The 22,162-nt window shown below is 46.5% G+C and overlaps 1 protein-coding gene across 2 annotated transcripts in view; it reads right to left on the bottom strand.

Annotated features, from left to right (window-relative positions):
• arhgef18b (rho/rac guanine nucleotide exchange factor (GEF) 18b) overlaps window positions 1-22,162 on the bottom strand; it is a 37,424-nt gene that overhangs the window by 2,520 nt on the left and 12,742 nt on the right. For both annotated transcript variants that reach the window (XM_080876783.1, XM_080876784.1), the window contains 21 exons: window positions 15,142-15,209; window positions 13,529-13,574; window positions 11,797-12,001; window positions 11,139-11,245; window positions 10,127-10,267; window positions 9,565-9,815; window positions 9,370-9,495; window positions 9,153-9,270; window positions 8,822-9,076; window positions 8,649-8,725; window positions 8,294-8,472; window positions 8,095-8,168; window positions 7,791-7,976; window positions 7,504-7,653; window positions 7,143-7,258; window positions 6,641-6,703; window positions 6,443-6,490; window positions 6,044-6,325; window positions 5,767-5,916; window positions 620-947; window positions 40-183 (listed from right to left, as the gene is read on the bottom strand). In XM_080876783.1, the coding sequence (XP_080732909.1) occupies window positions 40-183; window positions 620-947; window positions 5,767-5,916; window positions 6,044-6,325; window positions 6,443-6,490; window positions 6,641-6,703; window positions 7,143-7,258; window positions 7,504-7,653; window positions 7,791-7,976; window positions 8,095-8,168; window positions 8,294-8,472; window positions 8,649-8,725; window positions 8,822-9,076; window positions 9,153-9,270; window positions 9,370-9,495; window positions 9,565-9,815; window positions 10,127-10,267; window positions 11,139-11,245; window positions 11,797-12,001; window positions 13,529-13,574; window positions 15,142-15,209 (3,114 nt within the window). The remainder of the gene's footprint in view (window positions 1-39; window positions 184-619; window positions 948-5,766; window positions 5,917-6,043; window positions 6,326-6,442; window positions 6,491-6,640; window positions 6,704-7,142; window positions 7,259-7,503; window positions 7,654-7,790; window positions 7,977-8,094; window positions 8,169-8,293; window positions 8,473-8,648; window positions 8,726-8,821; window positions 9,077-9,152; window positions 9,271-9,369; window positions 9,496-9,564; window positions 9,816-10,126; window positions 10,268-11,138; window positions 11,246-11,796; window positions 12,002-13,528; window positions 13,575-15,141; window positions 15,210-22,162) is intronic.

Here is a 22,162-nt window from a genome sequence, read left to right as displayed (position 1 = left end):
TGTTTGAGTTCGTCTGATTGAGCGCGTGCGCAGCGATACCTGCGTGGTGATGCTGGGTGTGCGACTGAGGAGGGGCCAACATCGGGACCTGCTGGTGGGGGCTGACGGAGCGCTTGACCTTGTGGGCGTTGTCCTCTTTGGTGGAAAGCTTCAGTGGGAGCACCTGCTTCGTGTCCAGCGAGGCTGCGGGGAGACCGAGGGAGGGGACGGGGAGCAGAGAGATCAGATTAGATGAGGCCACTGTTTGATAAGCCTGACCCAGTGAGGACTGCCATGTGATTCTAATGAGACCGATCAGGCCGAGCGCAGGTCAGGCAAGAAAATCCATTTTAATAGAGAGTCTGCTGCACTGATTAACATCACCTACGGGAGGGAGAGACTTAGAGCCTAACGGCCTACACCCAGAGTGCTTCGCTCAAAAAGCACCTGAGCTTTACAAACTGCTTTGAGTAAACAGTCTCTCACGAGTGTGAGCAAGAGACGACCCGCACCGTTATCACCTTCCTTGGTACCTTTCTAAACAGGACTGCACTGTATAGTATTTACACCTGTGGCCATTTAATATCAAGTCTGCAAGTGCTGGAATTTCTGATGCGCGGCCATGATCCCGGCGCCTCACCGGTGCTGTCGGTGCGATGCGAAGCTTTGCCGCTCTTGCTTCCTTTCCCTTTGCTGCTGTTGATTGCTGCCAGCTTGGTGGGGATCTGCTGCTGAACCCCGACCGGCTTGTGCAGCTGGTTGGTGGTGCTGAAGAGATGGAGCGGCACCTCCGTCTTTAGCGGCAAAGTCGAGGAGCCCGTCTCACGTCGCGCTATCACCTCGGGACGCTCCGGATAGTCGGCTTGTGCCACGGACATGCTGCCACGCACCAGCGGCTTCGGAGGCAAGTCGGCGGACCCGGAGGACATGAGGAGATCTCCATTTAGACTTCCAGAAAGGGGAGCCACCTGCAGGACAGGAAAGAACGGGTTATTCTTAAGGTGGACTTTTAAGCTCAGTCTCCGTATCGATGCGTCGATTCAGTTTAGAATCACAGCTGCAAATGTTTGCACAGCCCGTGTGTGCGTGTGCATGAGAACACAACTGCAAACAGCTGCAGAGAATACACAGATCGCACGCCATGAATCGTCTGCCCTCTGTAATGGCAGGGCGTCATCAAATCTGCTGAGGCGCTGGGTATTTACGGGCTAAAGAGGGAATCAGAAACACATTGGGCTCTTGCTGAGCATGCATTTTGGTACATCTGGTGCAAGCTTTTGATTCCCCCCCAAAGCTGCTTGAGGACAAAGCGCACAGAGACACAGACACAGAAAATCAGAAACATAAAACCCTTAATAATCCGTGCGCACACAAAGGCGTGTCGAACAAAACGAACAGGACTGCTAAACAAGCAGGCGAACAGGAAAACGGCTCCGGTGACATGAGCGGATAATAGGAATCGCATTTTCCACTTAATTACTAGAAGGGAGGAAAGACGATCTGGAGGCCGAGTCAACGTCAGCGTCCGAGCTGCACTCAGTGAGACGGATTTCTGCAACAATGCAGTGATGTGGTGTTTGTGTTAACAATCCCACAAGTTTCATCGCCACAAAGGCTCCTTTCAGCGCACTTTTGTAAGAAATACTACACAACCAAACTTTGCTAATCCGCCTCTGCAGCGCTGTGACCCAGTTATGGTGGAGGATGATATTTATCTGACATTATATAAGAAGTCAAAGAACAATGGCCGACTACGAATCAGCCAGAAGGGGTTAACTCTTCACCGTCCTCTTACGTGATAATGATGATGATGAGAATAACAGACAGGAAATCTTTGGGGATTACTACCATGGTCTTAATTATAAAAATAAACGAACAGCCTTCCTCTAAACGGTGTTTAATGTTGTACAAATATCAACATCAGTTTCTCTGTGGCATCAGCCTGTCTGCGAGCAGTCCACGTGCAACGTGATTGATGCTGCTGCTGACACTTCCTGTGGCGATGGGGAACGCCTGACTGAAGGCAGACTCATCCGAGCGCTCTCGTGTGCAGACTGTAGCTTCCTCTAGCCGAGACAGTGAAGGGGCCCTCTGTGGGCGAAGTCTCCATTCATCCTTTCTTGACCCCTCGGTTTTGCTTCTTCTCCGTAATTTTTCCTCTTTCGGCACTCGCTCATCTCGGCACACAGATCCTTCATTGTTCCCACAACAAGGTGATCTGCTTTAAGCGACGCAAACAGCAGGTTTCCAGGGCAGTAAACCACGCACGAGCTGCCGAGCACAAAGAGCTCTGACTGACAGCACATAAACAATTAGCACTGGCTGCCTTCCAGAGGGTACTGCTAATGCTGGGTTTGGACTAGCTGATTACAGAGCCAGGTTCCTCTCAGCCTGCATATTCCCATATCATAATGTATCCACGAACCCTGCACAAAGACTTCTATATGCTGACAACACCAGCTCGGGGCTTTTAGCTGGGAGTAATTCATGTGTTGAACAGTGACGTTAAAAATGTTTTTTATGGTTAATTTGCAGCTGTGATCCAGGCTGAAGTCACGAGATTAGCAGGCAAAACACGTTTAATCCAAAATCAAACTGCACCTAAGTAAATCCTACAGTTCCTGAATGTGGTCCGACTCAGAGAAAGCACCATGGTGGAACACGGTGTTTCACAGCAGCTGTTATTCATGCCACAAAATTATTAGCCAGCATTTCTTATTAATGCCTGATGAATCTTTTAAGTCTCGCATCAATCAAAAGATCAAACATTTCCATCTTTTCCACTCAGCACAAGTTTTGGACTTCAGTCGATTCTCTACAAATAACAAACATGTGGAGGAACTTTAACCCATTTATGACGTTTCAGTCACTCGCCGGCTGCAGAGGGAGAAAGCAGCCGTGTCTGTTTGGGTTCTCCTTACACCAACAATGATCAATACACTGCAGCTTTATCAATAACATGTCACAGCCTGTTATTACCTTAAAAATCCTCATTAATCCCAAAAAAGCAACTTTCCAGTAAAAGTACTTTGAATGTAAAGCAGTACTTTCCTCTCTCAGAGCAAATGATTCACTGGGAGTAATTTGCTAATATTGTGGTTAAAGACTGAACAGTACTGCACACAGCGTACAGCTAACAGGTGGGAATAGCCACAGTGACAGATGGCTCAGAGAAAATATCTGCCCTCGAGCGCAGTGCTCAGCTCCACAAAGCAACTGCTAGCAGCTGATTATAGAAGAACCCAGAAACAGGCCTTTAGGTTTCTGTGCACATGGTGAGGTGTTGATGAGCGTTTACTGCGAGCTTCACAGAAACACACTGAGACCAAAGCAATTAATATCAGTCTGGAGGCTAAAGCCAAAGAGCAACAAGAACTTTTACTTTGTTTGTTCGTTTGCAGACTTTATGTTTTAGTCACATTTGTGTGTCTTCACATAAAGAAATCAGAGAGGATCTAAATAACACCGTTATGCATGTTTGGCTCCTAATTATTCCACCTTTGTGCTTTCGTGCTCACTCTTAGTAGCTCCTGTTGTCTCGCACTGCCCTTTACGTCACATTTTTAGGTACACCCATTCAGCTGCTCGTGACACAGCTGGTGCATGGAGCAATTTGGCCAACTGTTTCTTGATCATGTTGTTTACGTTCACTTAAACCTAGAAATCGAGATGTAACCTCAGCAACGCTTGGCTTTTATGACCTTCCAATTACAAGAGTACTGAACAATCAGACCACAGCCAACCCAAATCCCGGGGCCAACTACGATCAGACGAGATAACACAGATCAAAGAGGAAAAAAATGCTCTCTTCAGTCAGAACATGTCAAAACCTGCACAGTTGTTGCTCACGTATGTTAAGAAATGCGCACACAGAAGCATGTCTCTTTTTATGAGTCTAATCAAAGCTCTCTGCGATTGCTGATGAGTCCTCATTTTGGTTGGTGGCAGATAAATGTCTGTTGATATCAGCTTGGCCAGGAGCCTGGAACAGATCCTGCGGGTGTAGCTAATGAAAAGACCGTTTGATGTGTTTGACACAGAGGGAGAAGAAACCACTTCCAAATCTCTCCAAACAACAGCCAAGAAAGTCCCAGCCAACAGCATAGAACTGAAACCCATAGACGCTGCACGTATGTACAAAATGCACGCACAAAGACTGATTACATAGGTTGTAAGTGTGATGTAGTTCAGGTCTCATCTTGCAGTTCATGCAACAAACTTCACAGAAACCTTTTTCACCGTCACCGTTTCAGCAGAGGCCTCTATAATTAGAAGAGGATTACTCATGACAGAGGATTAGGTCAGTTCACCCAGAGGCTCTGCTGCTTCATCAGAGGGGATGCGGTTCTCCTGGAGCCACTGAAGTACTCCAGATATGACTCACAGTCAAAGGCCTCTGCAGCTTGTAATGAGATGATAACTGCAATAATTCACATCAGCTGGTTATGTTTGTGTACATCCTGAGTCTACACTCCCGTTACTCGAGGTCTGGGGCATTAAAAAAGGTTCCTAACATGAAATCTGTGAGAATGCACGAGGGCAAAGGTCACCGTGTGAAGCTGAGCAAAGTTACAGACTATTTTAAAAAAGGAATCCACAGTTGCAAAAGAGCTCTGTAGCGCTTTCTGGGACGTGTCTGGGCGTGAATGAACAGCGTCGTGTTAGCTGACAGTTAGTCAGCATGGTATGCAGGCTGGAGACGCTGGCCAATCAGCAGAGAGGGACTTATGACATAACTATAGATTGCAATCAGACAGAAATACATGCATATGAGCCCATGTAACAGCACCAATGGTTTACAGACTTGAGTAATTGCAGTCCAGTGACGGTGAATCACTGTGCTGCAGTCAGAGTCATCACAACATCATTGGAAAAAGGCAGCACGCACATGGTGTGCGTGTAGCTGGTAGCTTTTCACATTCACGCTGTAATATTAGTATTTGAAATTAGCTTTAGGTATTTCTAGAGGCTGTGAAAGAGCTTGAGCCAACACATCGCACTGTTACATAAATCATAACACTTTTTCAGGTAAGCAGGAACCAGAGCGTGCAGTGAGTCCCGGGTCTGCGCTGAGCTGTGTCAGAGTGAATGTGGCGGCGCTCTGTTCATGGACGCATAAAGCTTTGCTGTATCAGCTACAAATGAACGAAGTCAATTCAAAGTATGTGATTCAGGCGCTGATTATAAATGCTCTATCCACTGATATTTTTTTTCTTTGACAAACAGATAAAATCTGTGTCAAGACAAAAGTTGCCGGTGCACACAGACACCCCACTAAGCTGTAATTGGTTGTTGCAGACCTTTGAAAACACTAAAGGCTGATATTAAGTAGCTCCTTGACAGATTTGTTAGCATCGGGCATGAAATTACAGTCAGTGGCTCTGTCTCAGAACTGCTCTCCCATGAAGCTCACAATGCAACGCATTGTAGCGTAAGGAGAGGAAGCATAAGCAAAGATGAGAGCGGCTGGGGGGTAAGGAGATGAAGCACACAGAGGTGTGTTTTCAACCGTCAGTGTAACATCAGCCCGTCTATGACACCGATGCTTCTCCCACTCGTAGGAGACCCGATAAGCAACTTAACAAAGGGTCCTGTGGCAGCTTCTTCATGTTTCCACTTCAAAGTGATGAAGAGAGAAAGGGCACACGGACACACTAATGAACCATCGTGCAAAAGCGAGCACAAAGAAATTAAATGCTTCAAATCAAATGCATGCAACACGTGTGAGCCCGTAATACATCATAACAATAACAACAGTGCATGTGGCCACCAGCACGGGTGCCCCACCTCAATGGTCTTCCTCTTGATCTTCTTCTGGTGTTCCAGGCGTTCCTTTTCTTTCTCCACAGCTCTGGTGGACTCTCTCAGTCTCTCCAGGTCCTGCTGGTACGTCTCCCTCTGCATGTCCAACTCCTCCTTCTCTTTTGCCAGTTGCTCCTGCGCAACAAGAAGTGATGCTGCAGCTTAGGCTTTGTTAAATATAAGCTCAGCAAGTTTAGTCTTCAGCAAACAGAAAGCCAAACGTAACTGTCCTGGAGCTCTTAGGTAACAGAGAGCACCTCACCTCCGTCCTCCTGCACTCCTCCTCTCTTTGTCGTAGCCTGGCCTCGGTAGCCTCCACCTGCTGGCGGTGCCTCTCCCTCTCCTTCTCCCAGCGCTGCTGCTCCTGCCGGTGCTGCGACTGCAGCTTGTGGAGGCTGGCCAGCTCCTCTCTCTGCAAGGCCAGAGTCCGCTGCTTCTCCTGCTCCAGGAGCACGTTCCCCTTGTGGCGGCCGGGCAGGGAGGCCCGCTCCGTCAGCGAGGCCCGCTGCAGCTCGATCTGACTGTCCTGCTGCGAAACAATGGCCTGAAGAGACACACGAGACCAGGTGAAACAACAAAAACGTCGCAGACGATGATGAGCAGCTGAGATGTTATTACATACTAATGCATTTCATTTATAGAGTGAAGGGCAGACTTTCACCTCCAGACTGTAGAGCCTCTGTGAGAGCATCAGCACTCTGTCAAAGAACTAGAGTGCAAAGACAGACAAGGTCAGCACGCTCAAATATCCACAACACAACATTTTACTGGGTTAATAAACATCTCATGGCTGCAGCAGGCACGACTGCGAGCATCAAAGCTGACGTTGTTGTGTAGCTGAGAGATAAGAGGCGCTTACTTCAGCCTCTGGGAACGAGTCGGACCAGATGCGATTCCACCGGGCAGGAGAGCTCTCGTCGACCTGAGCGAGAGACACACAGCGAGCCATCAAACTGCAGTGCTGCACATCACGTACAGTACAATATAAAATATGACCTCAGCACTGAATTATTTAATTTCAGTTTAGTAGAATTAATTTTGTGAAAAAATCCAAAAGTGATTCCAGGAAACAGCCGTGAAAAACGAATAATAAAGTTTAATAAAAGACGAAAACCGAAACGTGTGAAGTATTAGTTCAGAGCACTGAACAGAGTCTGCTGGCTCTGCTGTCCAGGAGAGACGTTTACTGGAATCAAATGAATGTTCAGAGAATTTGTTTATCGAGGTTTCATCTATGTAGACACAGATGAAGTCACCTGCAAGCACGTGGAAGTTTCCAGAGGACTTGCTCTGGTTCTTACTATTTACAGGAAATAACACCGACTCATCCCGAGGCGTGTGTGTGTGTGCGCGCGCCCTACCGTCTGCTCCAGGGCGTGGCTGCCACAGAGGTCTTTCAGCTGAGGGTCAGAGCTGGCTCTTTGACTCCTGTCTCTGTTTCTGGACTCGGCAGAAAAGTTCTTCTTCACACTGCCATCTGGCACACACACACACACACACACACACACACACACACACACACACACACATTAACAAATCACAAACGCTTGGGGGGGAAAGAAACTGACCGGCAAACGGTCATAATCTAGGAGAAACTTCACACATACAACCAGATTTGTGTGTAAACTGTCCCCACAGATGTATTTATTCATGTGTATTTATCTGTCCTGTATGTGTGACGTCAAACAGACTTCTTTGCGGCTCGCGCTGTGCTGGACTCACTCTTGTTGAAGATGGCGGGGCTGCTGTCGTAGCCCCCAAAGGTGTCGGCTCGCCTGGGCAGAACCCCAGAGCCGCTTCCTTCCTCCCACCTGGCGGGTGCAGGAGGCCCCTCCCTCACTCCAGACTGCAGCAGGTTCTGAAGGTTCTCCACTGAAGCCAAAACAAATCAATAATATTACAACCTACTAATTTATGCAGCAGCTGAGAGACGAGAACACGTGTGTGTGAACGTCATTTAATTCCCTTTGAAACTTAGATGAACGTATTGTCATGCGGCCTGGTCCTACCCTCAGTGATAGCTCCTTTGAGCAGGACCTCCCCCTGCTGGAGGTCTGAGAAGTCTCCTCGAAGCAGAAGTCTGGAGCGCGACGCTGCGTCTTCCAGCCCTGCCACAGACTCGGCCATGTCCGCAAACAGCTGAAGCTTCTCGGTCAGCGCCTGCGTGATCACTGCATCCTTCTGGCTAAGCCGTTCTACAGTTGGGAAGCATGACACAGAAGACTCATTCCTGGACAAGCTTTAATATTCTAGACTTCTAGATAGTTGAAGGGTAAGACAACACACGAGCACCACCTTGTGGCCTCTAGTTACCTCGAAATTCTTTAAACCTGGAAGCTCGCGCCTCTTCTTCCTCACTGAACAGCCTTTCCTCAGTGTGAGGACAGCTAACGGGGGAGAAGACAGGAGCCAGATGAGGAAAGGATCCTGGCTTTGATTGAGGTGTGTGAACACTTTCTTTGGATTAGCCCGAGTGATAAACAGATGCGTGTTTGTGTGTTGCTGCAGCTACCTCTCTGCAGCTTGTCGTATTTGCGTCATCCATGAGTTTCGGTCCTCCTTCGAGCCGGTGTGGATCTCATACATCTCCGGCTCATTGGAAGAGGCACAGATGAGAAACATGGCTTTCTCCTCGTGGGCAACCTCCCTGACTATGAGCTTCTGGAGAGAGATAACTGACGGCTTGTTATCCTGGGAGGACCAGAAGAACAAAAGAGAGGAGGGGGCGGAAACGAGAATGAGAGCTGAACCGATGAGTTTACAAACCTGTCGCCCGTCACAGCAGAATTCTGCTCCTTCTTTCCAAAACACACCGAGCACATTTCTCTTTGATGCCCTTTTATTTTCATAGATACCGACGTACTCACCACTGCAGCAAATACATATTTCTGATCTTTTTCTTGCAGCAAAAGCAACACATCTGACAGCAGCACGGCAAGAATATCTAAAGGAAGAGCAACAGAAATGACAGCTTATTGATTTATAGAACCAGAACACGTGCACAGACAGCAGAGGAGTCATAGTTTTATTATGTGATAACCTTTGAGTCTGCCTGAAGCAGCTCTCCAGCTGACTGTGCCCTCATGAAGCAGCCGTCTCCGGCCCGGCGCGAGGTCCTCCCTCCGAAAGACACGACCGTCTTTGAATTTCCCCTGTGCCTTCGGCTCCATCCTGAGGTGTATTTCTCTGAGCCTGGAGCTCTTCTCGTGGAGATTAACCAACGTGTCCACCCGTACGATGGTGTCTTTGATCAGACCCAGCGCCCGACTCAAATCCACATGCTCGTCCGTACCAGCTAGGAACGAGGAAGAAATGATTAAACACAGCGAAGTCGTTCTGGGCAGTAACTGTGATCTACGGAGCAGAAATACCTTCAGTGTTGTGAAGAATGCGCTCAACTAGTACCGGGTACTTTGTAATCCGCTGTGTCACCAATAAAATACACTCAGTCACTCCGAGCCGCCGCACAATAGACAGGTGACTGATTTTCTGCAAGAACAAAAGCAGAAATATTTGATTTGACGCTGCACGGTAACCAACGCCTCTTTAATGTGATATGATGCAGCTAATTCTGTGTCGGCGTCGTACTCGGATGATGTTTTGGAACTTTTTGTTGTTTTGCAGCTGATCTTTGTAGTAGCTGACAGCTTCAGGGTGGTGACTGCAGAAATCTCCATAGCTGTCCTTCATCTTCTCTCCGATTTCACCTGAGAACTGGACAAAGAACAAACGTCAGCTCTGTCGCCGATGGTGGGCATCAGCGTGCGTGCGTCTCCTCCATACCTGTGCGATCAGGACGTCTGCCAGTTTGTTGATGGTGTAGTTCCTGTCGCTGGGCGGGACGAGGCTTTCTCGCCGCCGCTCTTTGAGACGAGACAGGAAGTTTGTGTGAAGGTCGAGGAGGTTTTCCAAGCGGGGAAACAGACAGTCCAGCCTTCCTGCGTCCATCTGGAGGTTCTCCTTCAACTCCCGGACGTAGACGCGCAGCATGATCTTCAGAGTCCTCACATGATGCATCTCTGTCTGCATCAGCTCTACAGGACGACACGCATGTTCTGTAATGCACGTGTGTGTGTCGTGCACTGAGGTGCTGGATGTTGCGTAAAGCTCCTGGTTTTCCCCTCATCTACACACTCCGTTACATTTAGGCTTTTTAAACACACACATTTACACATTAAGGTTTATTTACAGCTCTCGCTGAATTAAATGTGCGATTCCAACTGTGTTACACTTAAAGTGCACGGCCCAATCAGTGTGCCTTTCAAAGCGCCGTCTGCACCCACTGATCCGCGCGACAGGCGGCTCACTGGCCGGACACGTACAGGAAAAATGAAATCACACTTACCGTATATCACGTCTTGTCTCTTCGCCGTTTCTTTAGTGTGCTTTTTGAGATACTGCTGATCAACCGCCGAACTCCACGAGTCTGCCTCCAAATCCTGAGCATCAGACTCCAGATCAGCCCGCACAGCTGCATAGTGAGCATCTGAGGAGAGCAGCAGAGGCATCACACCTGCTCTGCTTTGTTGGTTATAATTATTTTGAAAAGGACTTCTGAATATTGCATGATGACACCTCAACATGTGCAGAATTTTATAAATAATGACGATTCCTAAATGACCGTTATTGTGCAGGGTCCCTGTTTAACAGCTCATCCTTCTGAACTAAAGGATTTCCCGTCGCCTAAATGAGACAGTTTATAAAATCATCAGCGCGGCCGAGACGACGCGCGGCCTTGTTTTCATCTTTTAAACGATCTGTAGCAACTTTGTGTCTCACTACAGGAAACTTGGTCGCCTCTGCAGAGGCGAGCAACACTAGTTCAGACACGCTACAGTCGCTTCCAGCAATGCCGAACCCGCGTCGCACGTTATCATCAAGGTCGCTTTCCTCAAAGGGCCGATAACAAAGTGTGACTCCTCCTCAACAACATATGATCTCCGCCCCTTTCATCAGTTATCCATGAGCACAGTGCATGCTGTGATGTTCTTAATATCAGAGATAATATAGGTGATCATCCTCCATATTGATAACACAACTGTGAGGAAAAACAACCATCCTGCCCTGTCATACATTGTTAAAGCGTGGAATAAAACGGGTATCGGCAGAAGCCCTTTCATAAATAAGCCCATAGAGTCTCCAGCCTAGAATACAGGTCGAGGTCAGTCCTGAACCCACAAGTCAAACCAGCAGGACACACAAAGCCCTGAAGGTGAGCTGTCGCTCGAGCAGGCAGCTCTCAGAAGACTCAGTCTGAGAAAAGCTGGTCAACAATTTCCCACTGATACCAACTGAGACTGGAACTGTTATTCCAGTAATTCCAGTTCAAGCCACATTTCAGTCACTCAGCTGCTCACCTTCTACAATGATGGACTCGGTGGTCGAAGGAGCGAGGGAAATCGCGTCTTCATTGTAGCGTTTGGAGCGGGGAGTGTCCGTCTCATCCATCTCCCCAGGGAGGGATCTGAGGGAAGACAACCACAGGTCCAAGGTGGCATACATGGTGAAATGGAAACAACGTGATGCTGCTAGCAGCCAACACGTGCGTTTAAAGACCCAAAGTAGCAAATAAATCAAAGAAAGTAGAGAAAATCTTTCCTGATTTCTTCTTCTCCACCTACTCTTTCACTGCCCCCCCCCCCCCCGTTACCGAGCCATGCAGCAGAAAAGCAGGCAGCTGCAAGCCGTCTACACTCAGCTTCACAGGGCGTCATATTAGAAGAGACAGCCTGCCTTTAAGTGTCAACTATAAAAACATCTTACGGTGGCAACGGCAAAATATCGTTTGAGCTAAAGAGACGAGAATCTAAAAATATGAGACATTTACATACAGCAGAGCCTGCAAACATCGACAGTGCAGCAATATACGTTTCAGAGAAAGACTGCTCTGTGCTCCTCTGTGAATCTTTCAACTCAAAAAACAAAGAAAATCTCTTGAAAAGGAAACGAGTGAGAAAGTTTTTGAAAGAAAAAAAAAGGTTTTTCAGGGGAGAAGTGGATGAAGTCCATACTCACGCTGAACTATTGTTGTAATGAAGGTTGTGGCCAATGCTGGAGGTAGCAGCCGTGGAAGTGCTGGTGGCGAGGGCGGTTTGCGAAGCGCTAGATCCCAACGCACTAATGGTCATGCCTGGGCCACTGAACGAACCTCGATGGCCATCCAGGGCCTGAGATGCGGCCGGGCCTGCCTGATCCCACTCTCTGTCCCGGTCTTTTAGCGCTGGGAAATAAAGACGAGAGACAGGTGATCGGATGCAATTAGAGGACACAGAAGAGGAACATGAGGACAAACGAGGAGAGGACAGAGAGAAAGGAGAAGATGACCGGCGAAGTGGAGCGGAGGAGGAGCTCTTCGTGTCCTGCCCAAGCCGACCCCAGTGCTTTCTCAGCCAGGATTGCGGCAGGGATCGGAAGAATCTGCAGGTGATCATGTCGCGGTGCATCAACATTCGCATCCCCACACGTCCAGACAGACCCCACGAGGAGGCGGAGGACGCTTTGAAGGGTCCCTTTGTTTGGAAAGATCTTTTAGCAACCACCAGCTCCATTGCAAAGGTCTTCAAATCGGATGAGTGACTCAAGGAGAAGTGCAATAATGCAAACTGAGCGAGGTCACCAGTGTAAACAATGAGCCGAGAACAGCGCGAACCCCGCTTTTATACGCAGCCCACGAGACCCTTCAAGCCCGAGCTCCTCAGTAGAAGTAACTTCTAGAAAGACGCACACCCTTTGATGTTTCTCGCACTTTCTGATCCTTCACGCCTCCTCAATTCCTCCCTCTCTTGCTGATCTTCCTGACCCCCTGCACAAGCTACTGATTGGCTGGAGGCAAGACATGAGGCAAAACCAGGTGTGGGTGACAGGACCCCAGCTGTTCACAAGAGACTAACAACTGCTACAGGAGATTAACTTAAGCTGCTGCCGCCGCCGCTCACGTCCCCCGTGGGTTCGCTCGCATGCAACCGGACCTGCTGCATGTTACAATTAGCGATGAGTGAGTTTTCCTAGGATGAATAAAAGCAAATGCATTTGTATCATAGTCAGCAAAGCCCATGAAAAGACCAAAACCACTTATATATTCATCCTGCTAAGCAGCATCGTCTGTGTACCACCGGGTGATTAGCCCCCTCAGCTGTACTCAGAGCACCATTGCTCAGATTTAACACTTGCTTTTGAGGAACGACTTTAAAAAGACTAAAACGTGCAGCTTCACCCAGTCTTTTATTTTCTTTCTAAATGCTTTTGTTCAACAATGACGCCCTGTGGCCAAGCGTAAGATGAATGAGGTCAGGATGCACAGGTGACACTTGTGCAACACTTCATAGCAGTATTAGTACAGCAGCTCTGTCTTTATATGAAGTCGATACATAAACAACATTTCAAAATCAGAGTTTGGACAAAAGGTAAACCAGAAGTAAATCTGACTGTTCTCAACGGTGGCTAATCATCACCTTCGCCTACCGGCTGTTGGAGGCCAATCTCCCCCTCCTATGCTCAGTGTGTAGGCGCACACACCACAGAGAAGCAGACCCACAGACACACAAACACACACACCAGAAAGAAATAGGACAAGTCCACCATCAGATGTGTTGAGGGTTCATGTTTTTAATCCTCTGGTGTGGCAACCAGCTTTCTAATTAGACATATAAAGCCACCTTCTGAGCCATCGATGAACCCCCATAGTTACACTGATACTGTGTCAGTGGGATCGGCGAGCACCACATCCGCACATCAGCGCTCTACTCACCGAGGTTAGGAGATCCTGATGAGCTAAGCTTCGGTAGCGTATCTCTCTGCGTGGAGAAAATAAAGAAAGACGACATTTTTAAGGCCAGTTTCTCGTGCTTTTATCAACAGAGTCAGATTATAAAATTATACAACATTGCACACAGTTAGTCTTTATTAACAAGAAGTCGAGCTGCAAATGAGCCGGGAAAAGCGCCCCGACAGAAGTGGATTCACGCGTCTGTGAGGGGATGAAGTAGCTTCATGCACCACCTTAATTTCTTTTACGATTCCTATTTTGTTCTCAGTCTTCTGTCTTACTCTTACATTTTTGAATGAGACAAAAAAGAGGAAATAATGTCAGAAAACGTACAACACTGGAATTTATAAAGTCTGAGTTATATTTCACTTTAGTTTGTTTAATAAAAATAACAAATGAAAAACAAATGAGATTATTTGTTCCACTTCCTGATATAATTGGACATTACAGCCCTTTGAAATAAGATGTCCAGCACATTGTGTGCTTAAAACCCAGAAACGTGTCCACACAAGTCACTGCGTGCACGTCACTGTCCCTTCATGCACCATCTCTACTTTCAAGATTAGGCTTCAAAAACTTTCCTTTTTGCTAAAGCATATAGTTAGGGCTGGACCAGGTGACCCTGAATCCTCCCTTAGTTATGCTGCAATAGACGTAGGCTGCCGGGGATTCCCATGATGCACTGGGTTTTTCCTTTCCAGTCACCTTTCTCACTCACTATGTGTTAACAGACCTCTCTGCATTGAATCATATCTGTTATTAACCTCTGTCTCTCTTCCACAGCATGTCTTTATCCTGTCTTCCTTCTCTCACCCCAACCAATCACAGCAGATGGCCCCGCCCCTCCCTGAGCCTGGTTCTGCCGGAGGTTTCTTCCTGTTAAAAGGGAGTTTTTCCTTCCCACTGTCGCCAAAGTGCTGCTCATAGGGGGTCATATGATTGTTGGGTTTTTCTCTGTATCTATGAAGCGCCTTGAGGCGACTTTTGTTGTGATTTGGCGCTATATAAGTAAAATTGAATTGCTTTCTGATCAGCGCTCCATCAAATCAATTAACGCTAAAAATCCCCAAAAATAATTTTTAAGAAGTATGACTTGTAGACTAGGATAAGTCCTCTTGATGCTCCAGTGAGCTCATATTGTGCAGATGCATAAGAGACGGTGTATGTTTGGGAGTCATGGGCGCGGTTGTTGCAAAATGTTTCGACAGCCCTCGTATTGAATGTGGAAATTACAAGCAGCAGCATCATCATCGACACTTCTGTTTACGCCCGCTTCACTGTCACAGTGAACACTGAATCCTGCCGTCACGGTCAAACAGCAAATTCTCGTTTCATCATCAATCCAAAAGTCATTTTAACATAAACATTCCTCCAGATTTCTCATGCTTGACAAAATAAATCCCGTCTGAAGGTTTCTACGTGTCATCACTGCCAGCGTTGCACAGAAGCACTAATGGTAATCGAACCACAGAAGAGGACACAGGAAGTGATATGCAACTCCTTCGTGCAACATCACATTAAAGTCCAGGCCTGTAGAGCGCAATCAAACCCAGCGTGGCCTAATCGTGGCTGCTCGCCGTGTTTCGAGTGTTTACCTTATTCTTGCTGCTGGTGCACTCCCCCAGCAGAGACTTGCAGCTCTTGTGAACGTTCACAGCGCAATCTGAAAAACACCAGGGCAGAAACTTACAGTCAGTGTATCATTAGTCTTTGCAGGAGCAGGTTTATACAAGACCACAAAGTTTTGGCAATGATGCATGTTTGAAATGAAAAAGAACAACATTTGAGCAGCTCCTGAAGGCGACGCCATCACAAGTACAAAGCTGTGATTCAGACAAGGCAAAGAAACAGAAAGCTGAAGGACAGCACTTTCAGCTCATGCAAACAAATCACAATGTTTGTTTTCAGGCATGTATTTGTACAGTAAAACTGGTGGGACTGGTGCAACAGTGGCTGTGGCTTCTGTTTGTTTCCCCATAAAGACACAGAGTCAGAGCGCAGTCGGACCAGCAGCTTCCTTTTTCTCAGTAACAGGTTTATATTTCTGTCTTTATTAAACCCAAAGCTGCTGCTGCTGCATGTTTAGATGACATGGCTGTATATACTTCTCTGCTAATTACACAGATAAAAGCTGTTATGGAAAAATAAACTGGGGGTGAGAAAAGTTCTCCTCTATCGCGTACGCGATTACTGAGATCTTGCAACCTGGCAGCGTGCAGTACAACACATACTGTAAACGCCCGAAGCCTTTTCTGGAGGACAAGGCTAGCCAAACAAATTAGTCATGCTTCAGCATGCAAAGCGTGTTCCCATCCCTTCCAGGTAAAACCACGATAATACAAACAAGACGGACAAGTACATGGTTGCGTACGCAGACTGAAGCCGTAAAACCTTATCTACGCTGTGACTGGTGAAAAACAAATTTCAGCTGACTGCATCAAGTCAGTGCATCACAAGAGAAAGTGTGACGTCGCACAATAACTCGTTCACTGATGATGTTTATGTCCTAAAGCTTCATTGTCAGCGCTGCCTCCTTTACACCGACGCAGGCAGCGTGGCGAGTGTTTGAAATCAGGCTTTGTAGCTGGCTGACAAAGGTGACGCTGGCGTGAGCCGTATCAGCAACTTCCACTAAATGCTAAATGTTTCTAGTCCTTACCCCTCCCTTCTGAATGCTGGTACCACAATACAGCCGCTACAATGGAGACAAATGATAAGTCTGTATCTTCTTACCCAGAAAAAGCATGAAGCAGTGAGACAGGTGATCGTTTGTGTGTGAAAACGCTCTGCATGCAGCTTTTTGCCTCTTAGCTTTTTTCTCTGTGTCTGCTGCTCGCTCGCTCTCACAATAAATGAACAATTGCTGGCTCAGCTGAAGGAAAAGAAAACAGAAACTGGCTTCTGAATAATCTGAACCAGCACCGCTGTGCCTCTCTTTGAGCTGTATTCAGCAGATATATACTTAAATTGTGAATAGCAACTAGAAGCACTTTGCGTTGAATCTAAGCCCATTTTCCCCTTTTAGACTTTGTTTAGCAGCTAAAGGCTGGACAAGAAGGAACTTCAGAAGAAACTAGAAATTTCCAACTTTTCATCCTGATTCAACTAAAAGATGAAAAAGAAAATAAAATGTAATCTTCTTGCTAATCTGGCTGTTCGACAGACGAGCTCAAATTCATTGTTTAATGAAGACAACCGGCCCCACGGGCAAGGCTCATTCCTCTTTCTTCCAGAGCTCTCGTCCACCTGCTCCTTACTCTCACTACAGAGCACAATGTCATCTGCGAACAGTCCACAGAGACTTGACCGATCTGTCAGCCTGTCCATCAACACTGCAAACACAAAGCCCACCTCCGACTCCTACCACACAGCTCACCACTGTGTCACCGTCCCGCACTTCCTTATGCAGTACGGCAGTTCCTGTCTTGGAAAGGTACTGAGAAGCAGACGGGATTAATAATTAAGTATATCTGTGTGGGGTTTAAAAAAAAATCAATGTCATTGCAATATTATCAGTCAATAGAAGTAAAAGATTAACCTTAGATAAGCAAGAACAGTAGGTTTTCTGCTCACTGATATCACCGAGCTTATCATTGCAGCTTGTTAACAATAGCACACTGTGCACCAGTCATGCTGAACACACGGGTGGTGACAGAGATCAAAGTAAGCAGAGCTCAGGTGAGGAGGGTAGGGCTGTTCGATATAACCATATATATCTGATGACGATATAAAAGCGTCTGTCGTTTCATTTTACGCTGTCGTTTGTTTCGTGGTGTTGCAAAATAAACTGTTTAGGGCAATATTTGTTCATGGTTCTGATGTCACTGTAGTGTTTATATTAATTTCTTAAAGTTCTCTCTTTCTCTTATATTTGATATAACCACACTACGGACGGACAAGCACCTGTTTTTATGCGTTGTCATTAGCAACAATGAAGGTAACAGCATCACGTGTCCGCTTGTTTATGTTCCACATAAACCTTTCACAATAAAGCTCAAGATCCTGTTGAGACTTTTCAAAATAAACTGAATCACGTGAAAGATGCAGATTATTTACAGATGAGAAGTAAAAAAGAGCCGCCAGGTGCTAAAAAATAGATCTTAGACTCAAACGTTAGAACAGGCTTCTCCCCGCAGCACGCCGTGTAATAAATACTCACAAAGAAAACGGCGCCGTTACAACTTATGTCTAAAAATGTATCGTTTCAGCATCGGTTAAAACACTCGACTCCAGCTACACGACGCACAGCTGGAAACACTTCACGCAAGTCGAGCTGCCCGAGATTCACGAGTTTACAGAAAATGTTACATTTTTGTGATTTACATCGTTATCGGACGATAGATGTCTGATATCGGGAGATGAGGTTTTGGTCATATCGCACAGCCCTAGAGGACGGGATCGCGTATCATCAGCTGGACGACTGATACTGTTGAGAAATGTCAGAAGTTACAGTTACTGATGTCAGTCGCTGATCCACGGGACACTCGGCTCCCTAACAAAACCACGACCACACCCAACATCTGCTGACACCCCATCGCACAACAAGTCTTCTTGTGGTACAGAGTGCACACTTCAGTGAGTCACAGTGAACTAGAAGTGAAAATGATACTTTGCTCTCTGCTGTAACTGATAGAAAATTAGAAGAAAAAAAAAAAAGCTGTGCTGCTACTCCACTTCTAGAGAAAATGTGTTATCTCACATGCCCGGCATTGGATTTGGCAGAGGTCAACAGAAGAACAGGGGTTTCTTCCAGGAAAGCATTATTTCACACATCACATCATGTAAACACTGTTTTCACACGCGGCCCAGAAACGCTGTCAGGTTGTGAAACTGCAGTTTCCGTCGCAGGTGGTTTTACAACATGCAATAACAAAGGATGCACATTTTAGATCCTAAAGCAGCTGTGAGTTTGCCGATGCTGGCTTTGAATCTATTTAGAAAGAATTTAAGAACGCCTGGCTACCTGATGGTGCTCGGGTGGCTCAGATTCAAGCAGCTGTGCATTTCTGTCAATCTTAAGCTCTCGTTGCGATCCTGCTTCACACACACAAATGTCTTTACTTTATTCCTTACTATATGATAGATGCAGATTGAAGGTGCAGCCTGGTTTGTGGAAAATATATATAACTCACAGCAAAGACAAAGTGCAAAAACACAGGAAGCTGTTGTGTTAATTCATGTGAAAGCAATAACCCTGTCACAGCTCTAAGTATAGGCTTTAAACCATAGAGGCTAGCACTGCAATTGCTGTCAAGGGCCACAAGAGCTCATTTTAGGTCACATCCACTGTTCACTTACAGACTAATGACGACTTAAACAAAAAACACTGACTATAGACGCTTGCTGTGAGTGGATCCAGTGGCTCTGTTATGACCAGAATCCCACACATGGCATTCAAAGTCACTAAGGCAGTCCGTTTGGTTCCCATGACTTAGAGAACCAGAGCCCTTTGTATGTGAACGTCGTTCGATTTATGTGAATGAAAAGCATTTTCAAGCATGTCCTCTCGGTCAGTCCACTGCAGAGCTGACACAAACAGCTATTAAACCATGGATATGGATATCCACAGTAACTAAATGCATGCCTATCAACTAGATAGGAAACCGAGAGAAAACACAGAGAGAGCATGTAAGCTACAATAGAAGTTAAACATATCACCCTTCCACAGAATAACTTGGACAGTGCAGTGTCACAATTTGAGAGGAAATTAACTTGACGGTAAAGTTCAATAAGTAGGCTGCTTATCGTTTTGAACCATGTGAAAAGCATGTGTGACCCCAATCAACCGTATTACCACAAATAGCTGATCGACTAAAGGTAAAGAGGAAAACAGGTCACTTTAAAAAAAACATTCTAGCACAAAGCTTCCTGTGCAATCATGCATGCAAAAAAAGAAAAAGAAAGAAGTTACTCTTAATCCCCAAAAACACTAGCGACAAAAACATTTGGGACAAAGTCCAAAGAGGCCAGACAACCCAATGACATCATCTAATGAAACGGGAGGGAAGCGGCGCAGTTTACAAAGTGAAGTGAAACATCTCCACCAAAAGAAGACCACCAATAATCTAATGCACAACATAAATTAGCACAACAACCATGCCTTCATTGTCGTACACTTGACCTTGCTTGGGTTTGAACTATTAGATTAATCTGGTTCTCACTCCTGGAAGTAATGGTCCAAACCATTCTACTTTTTCTTGGTAATGGTGCTTCCCCCCCCCCCCATTTCCTGATTAATTAGGCCAAAGGTTACCAGTATAAAAGTAGACAACAATGGTCCACAGGAGGAGAATACTAGTGTGAGAGCCAAACCTTCAATCGTGTAAAATGCAAACATTCAGAGAGCCGGGCATGCTTGAAGGAAAGGCAGTGATGCATAAAGAAGTGTTGTGCTAACAGGCAGACATGGGTGAGACCCAGAGTCAGTGGAGTGGGCTGTTATGCACTGGTAGACCTGCCAAGCACAATTAGCACCATGTGACCCAGTCAGAACAGAAAGGCTGAAGAGTGAGGTGACAGGCTGAATGGTCACCCCTCAGCCTGGGGCATTCCTATCGCCTGATGCCAGCAAAGCTCTGGCAGAGGGGCATCACCTGCCCGGCTGAGGAATGGGAAGCATCTCATTTAATACACTGAAGAATATACATTTAAGGAATAAAAGCTGCCTGGGTCTCAGTCAGCTAAGAGGAGGGAGCAAAGACAAATAAAGGAGGCTGATGGAAACGAGGTGGAGACAGCCTCGGTCAACACTGCTCTAACATTACTGCTGTAAACGTGAATACACGCTCCGTTTGAAACACGTTACATGAGAGGAAACGCCAGTAAATTAAGACTTCAGGCACACCAAGTTATCTTGGAAGCTAACGCTAGCAATCACCTGTTGAGCTTCGTGCAAAGTCTATAACCGGCAGCAGAGCAAAGTCACCGAAAAACCCACGTAAAGTTCAACAAACAGACGAGTTTCGTGACGTTGTGGGTTTGTTTACGCCACAAAGACACAAGCTTTCAGCTAACCTTGTGTTTCGAGAAGGAGAGGTTGTTCGCGAGCTAGCACGCTAAGCGCTGCGAGGCTAATAAGTAGCCAGCACTACGCTGAGAATAGCTGGGAGCTAATTTGGGCCAGCTAAGTATAAATTAAACTCTCGGGGAAGTAAATGTGTCTTGCCCTTATTATCACACCGAGTCAACACTGGAGGGAAAAGAAAAAAGCTCCTAGTTGGCTTTGATTAGCTCTTAGCTGGCTTAGCTAACGACAGGAATGACTGAAAAGTCCACAGAGGGAAACAACGGGAGTTATCCACCTGATCCCGCTTGAGACCATCGCTACAGTAGCCGCTTCTTACCGCCCAAGAAGACTCGGGTTTGCCTGAATCAGCTGCATCCGAAGGGAATTGTAGTCTGTCCGTGAGTTAAATAAAACACACCGGCCAGTGAGATCAGCAACAAGTATCCCACATACTCGGTTTTGTCCAGTTTGTGTCTCCACTGGGAACAATCTCTGGCATACAAACGACGCATTCCACAGGCTGAATCCCCACAGGGCTGAGTTCAAATTAAAGGGACACTCACTTGTTTTCTCACGCCTGTGTCCGCGGAACAACAACACATGAGCATCTAGGGTTTGTGACTTCATTCAGCAGCAGCAGCGATGATGATTGATGGATGGAGAAATGTAACAGATGCATTATTATAATTATTATTATTGTTTTATCCAGATTGTTTAACACAATCTCGGAGAGTGAAAGAGCCCGAGCATCAGAGGAAAAGTGTACTGGTACTGATTTTCAGGAACAAGGGTGATGTACAGAGCTGAGGCAGCTATAGAGCGATACAGCTGATGAGTCATACCGTGAAGATATGGGAAAGAGTTGTTGAGAGGTGACGATAAGTGAACAGCAGTGTCCTCATGCCGAGAAAGTAAACTATTTCCCTATGGGGACTAACACGCACACTTTACTTTACTTTACACTAGAGACATGTTTGCTTTGAGAGTGCTGATGGAGAAGTGTAGAGAAAGTCAAAAAGAACTGCACTGTGGTTTCTGTGGATCTATGAAAGCAAGAGAGGAACTGTGGTACTGCGTGAAGAAGGATGTGAGGGTGGTGCAGGGTGTACAGCAGGTTTACAGGCAGGTTCAAGGTGAGGATAGGATTACACCAGCAATCTGCTAAGACCCTTCCTTCTTCTTTGACACAGTGATGGAGGCTCTGTGGACTATGATATTTACAGGCAACAATGTGATCTGTAGTGAGACCGGGGAGCAGGTGGATGAGAGCCTGCTTCATCCGCGAGTATTAGGGATGATTTGCGGCAGAAGGATAGCAGCAAAATGAAAGAGAAGGTTTACAAGATGACAGTGTATGGTTGAAGATGCTCAGACTTTCACTGGGAGTGACCAGGATGTACAAGGTTAGATGTGGATATGCTGGGCAAAGGATGTTGAAGGGAGGAAGAAAAGGAAGGAGGACAAAAGAGGGGATTCGTGGATGTAGTGGTATGTAGTGGGTCGTTGTGATGATGCTAGGGACAGGGTGAGATGGAGGCAGATGATCCACCCTTAAGGGGAGCAGCTGAAAGACGAAGATGTCAAAAAAGAGGCAGTCCAAAGAGGAAGAC

Source organism: Rhamphochromis sp. 'chilingali' (assembly GCF_963969265.1).
Source record: "Rhamphochromis sp. 'chilingali' genome assembly, chromosome: 3".
NCBI lineage: Eukaryota > Metazoa > Chordata > Actinopteri > Cichliformes > Cichlidae > Rhamphochromis > Rhamphochromis sp. 'chilingali'.
Note: the sequence above shows the minus strand (reverse complement) of the source record. Positions and strands in the feature narration are given on the sequence as shown.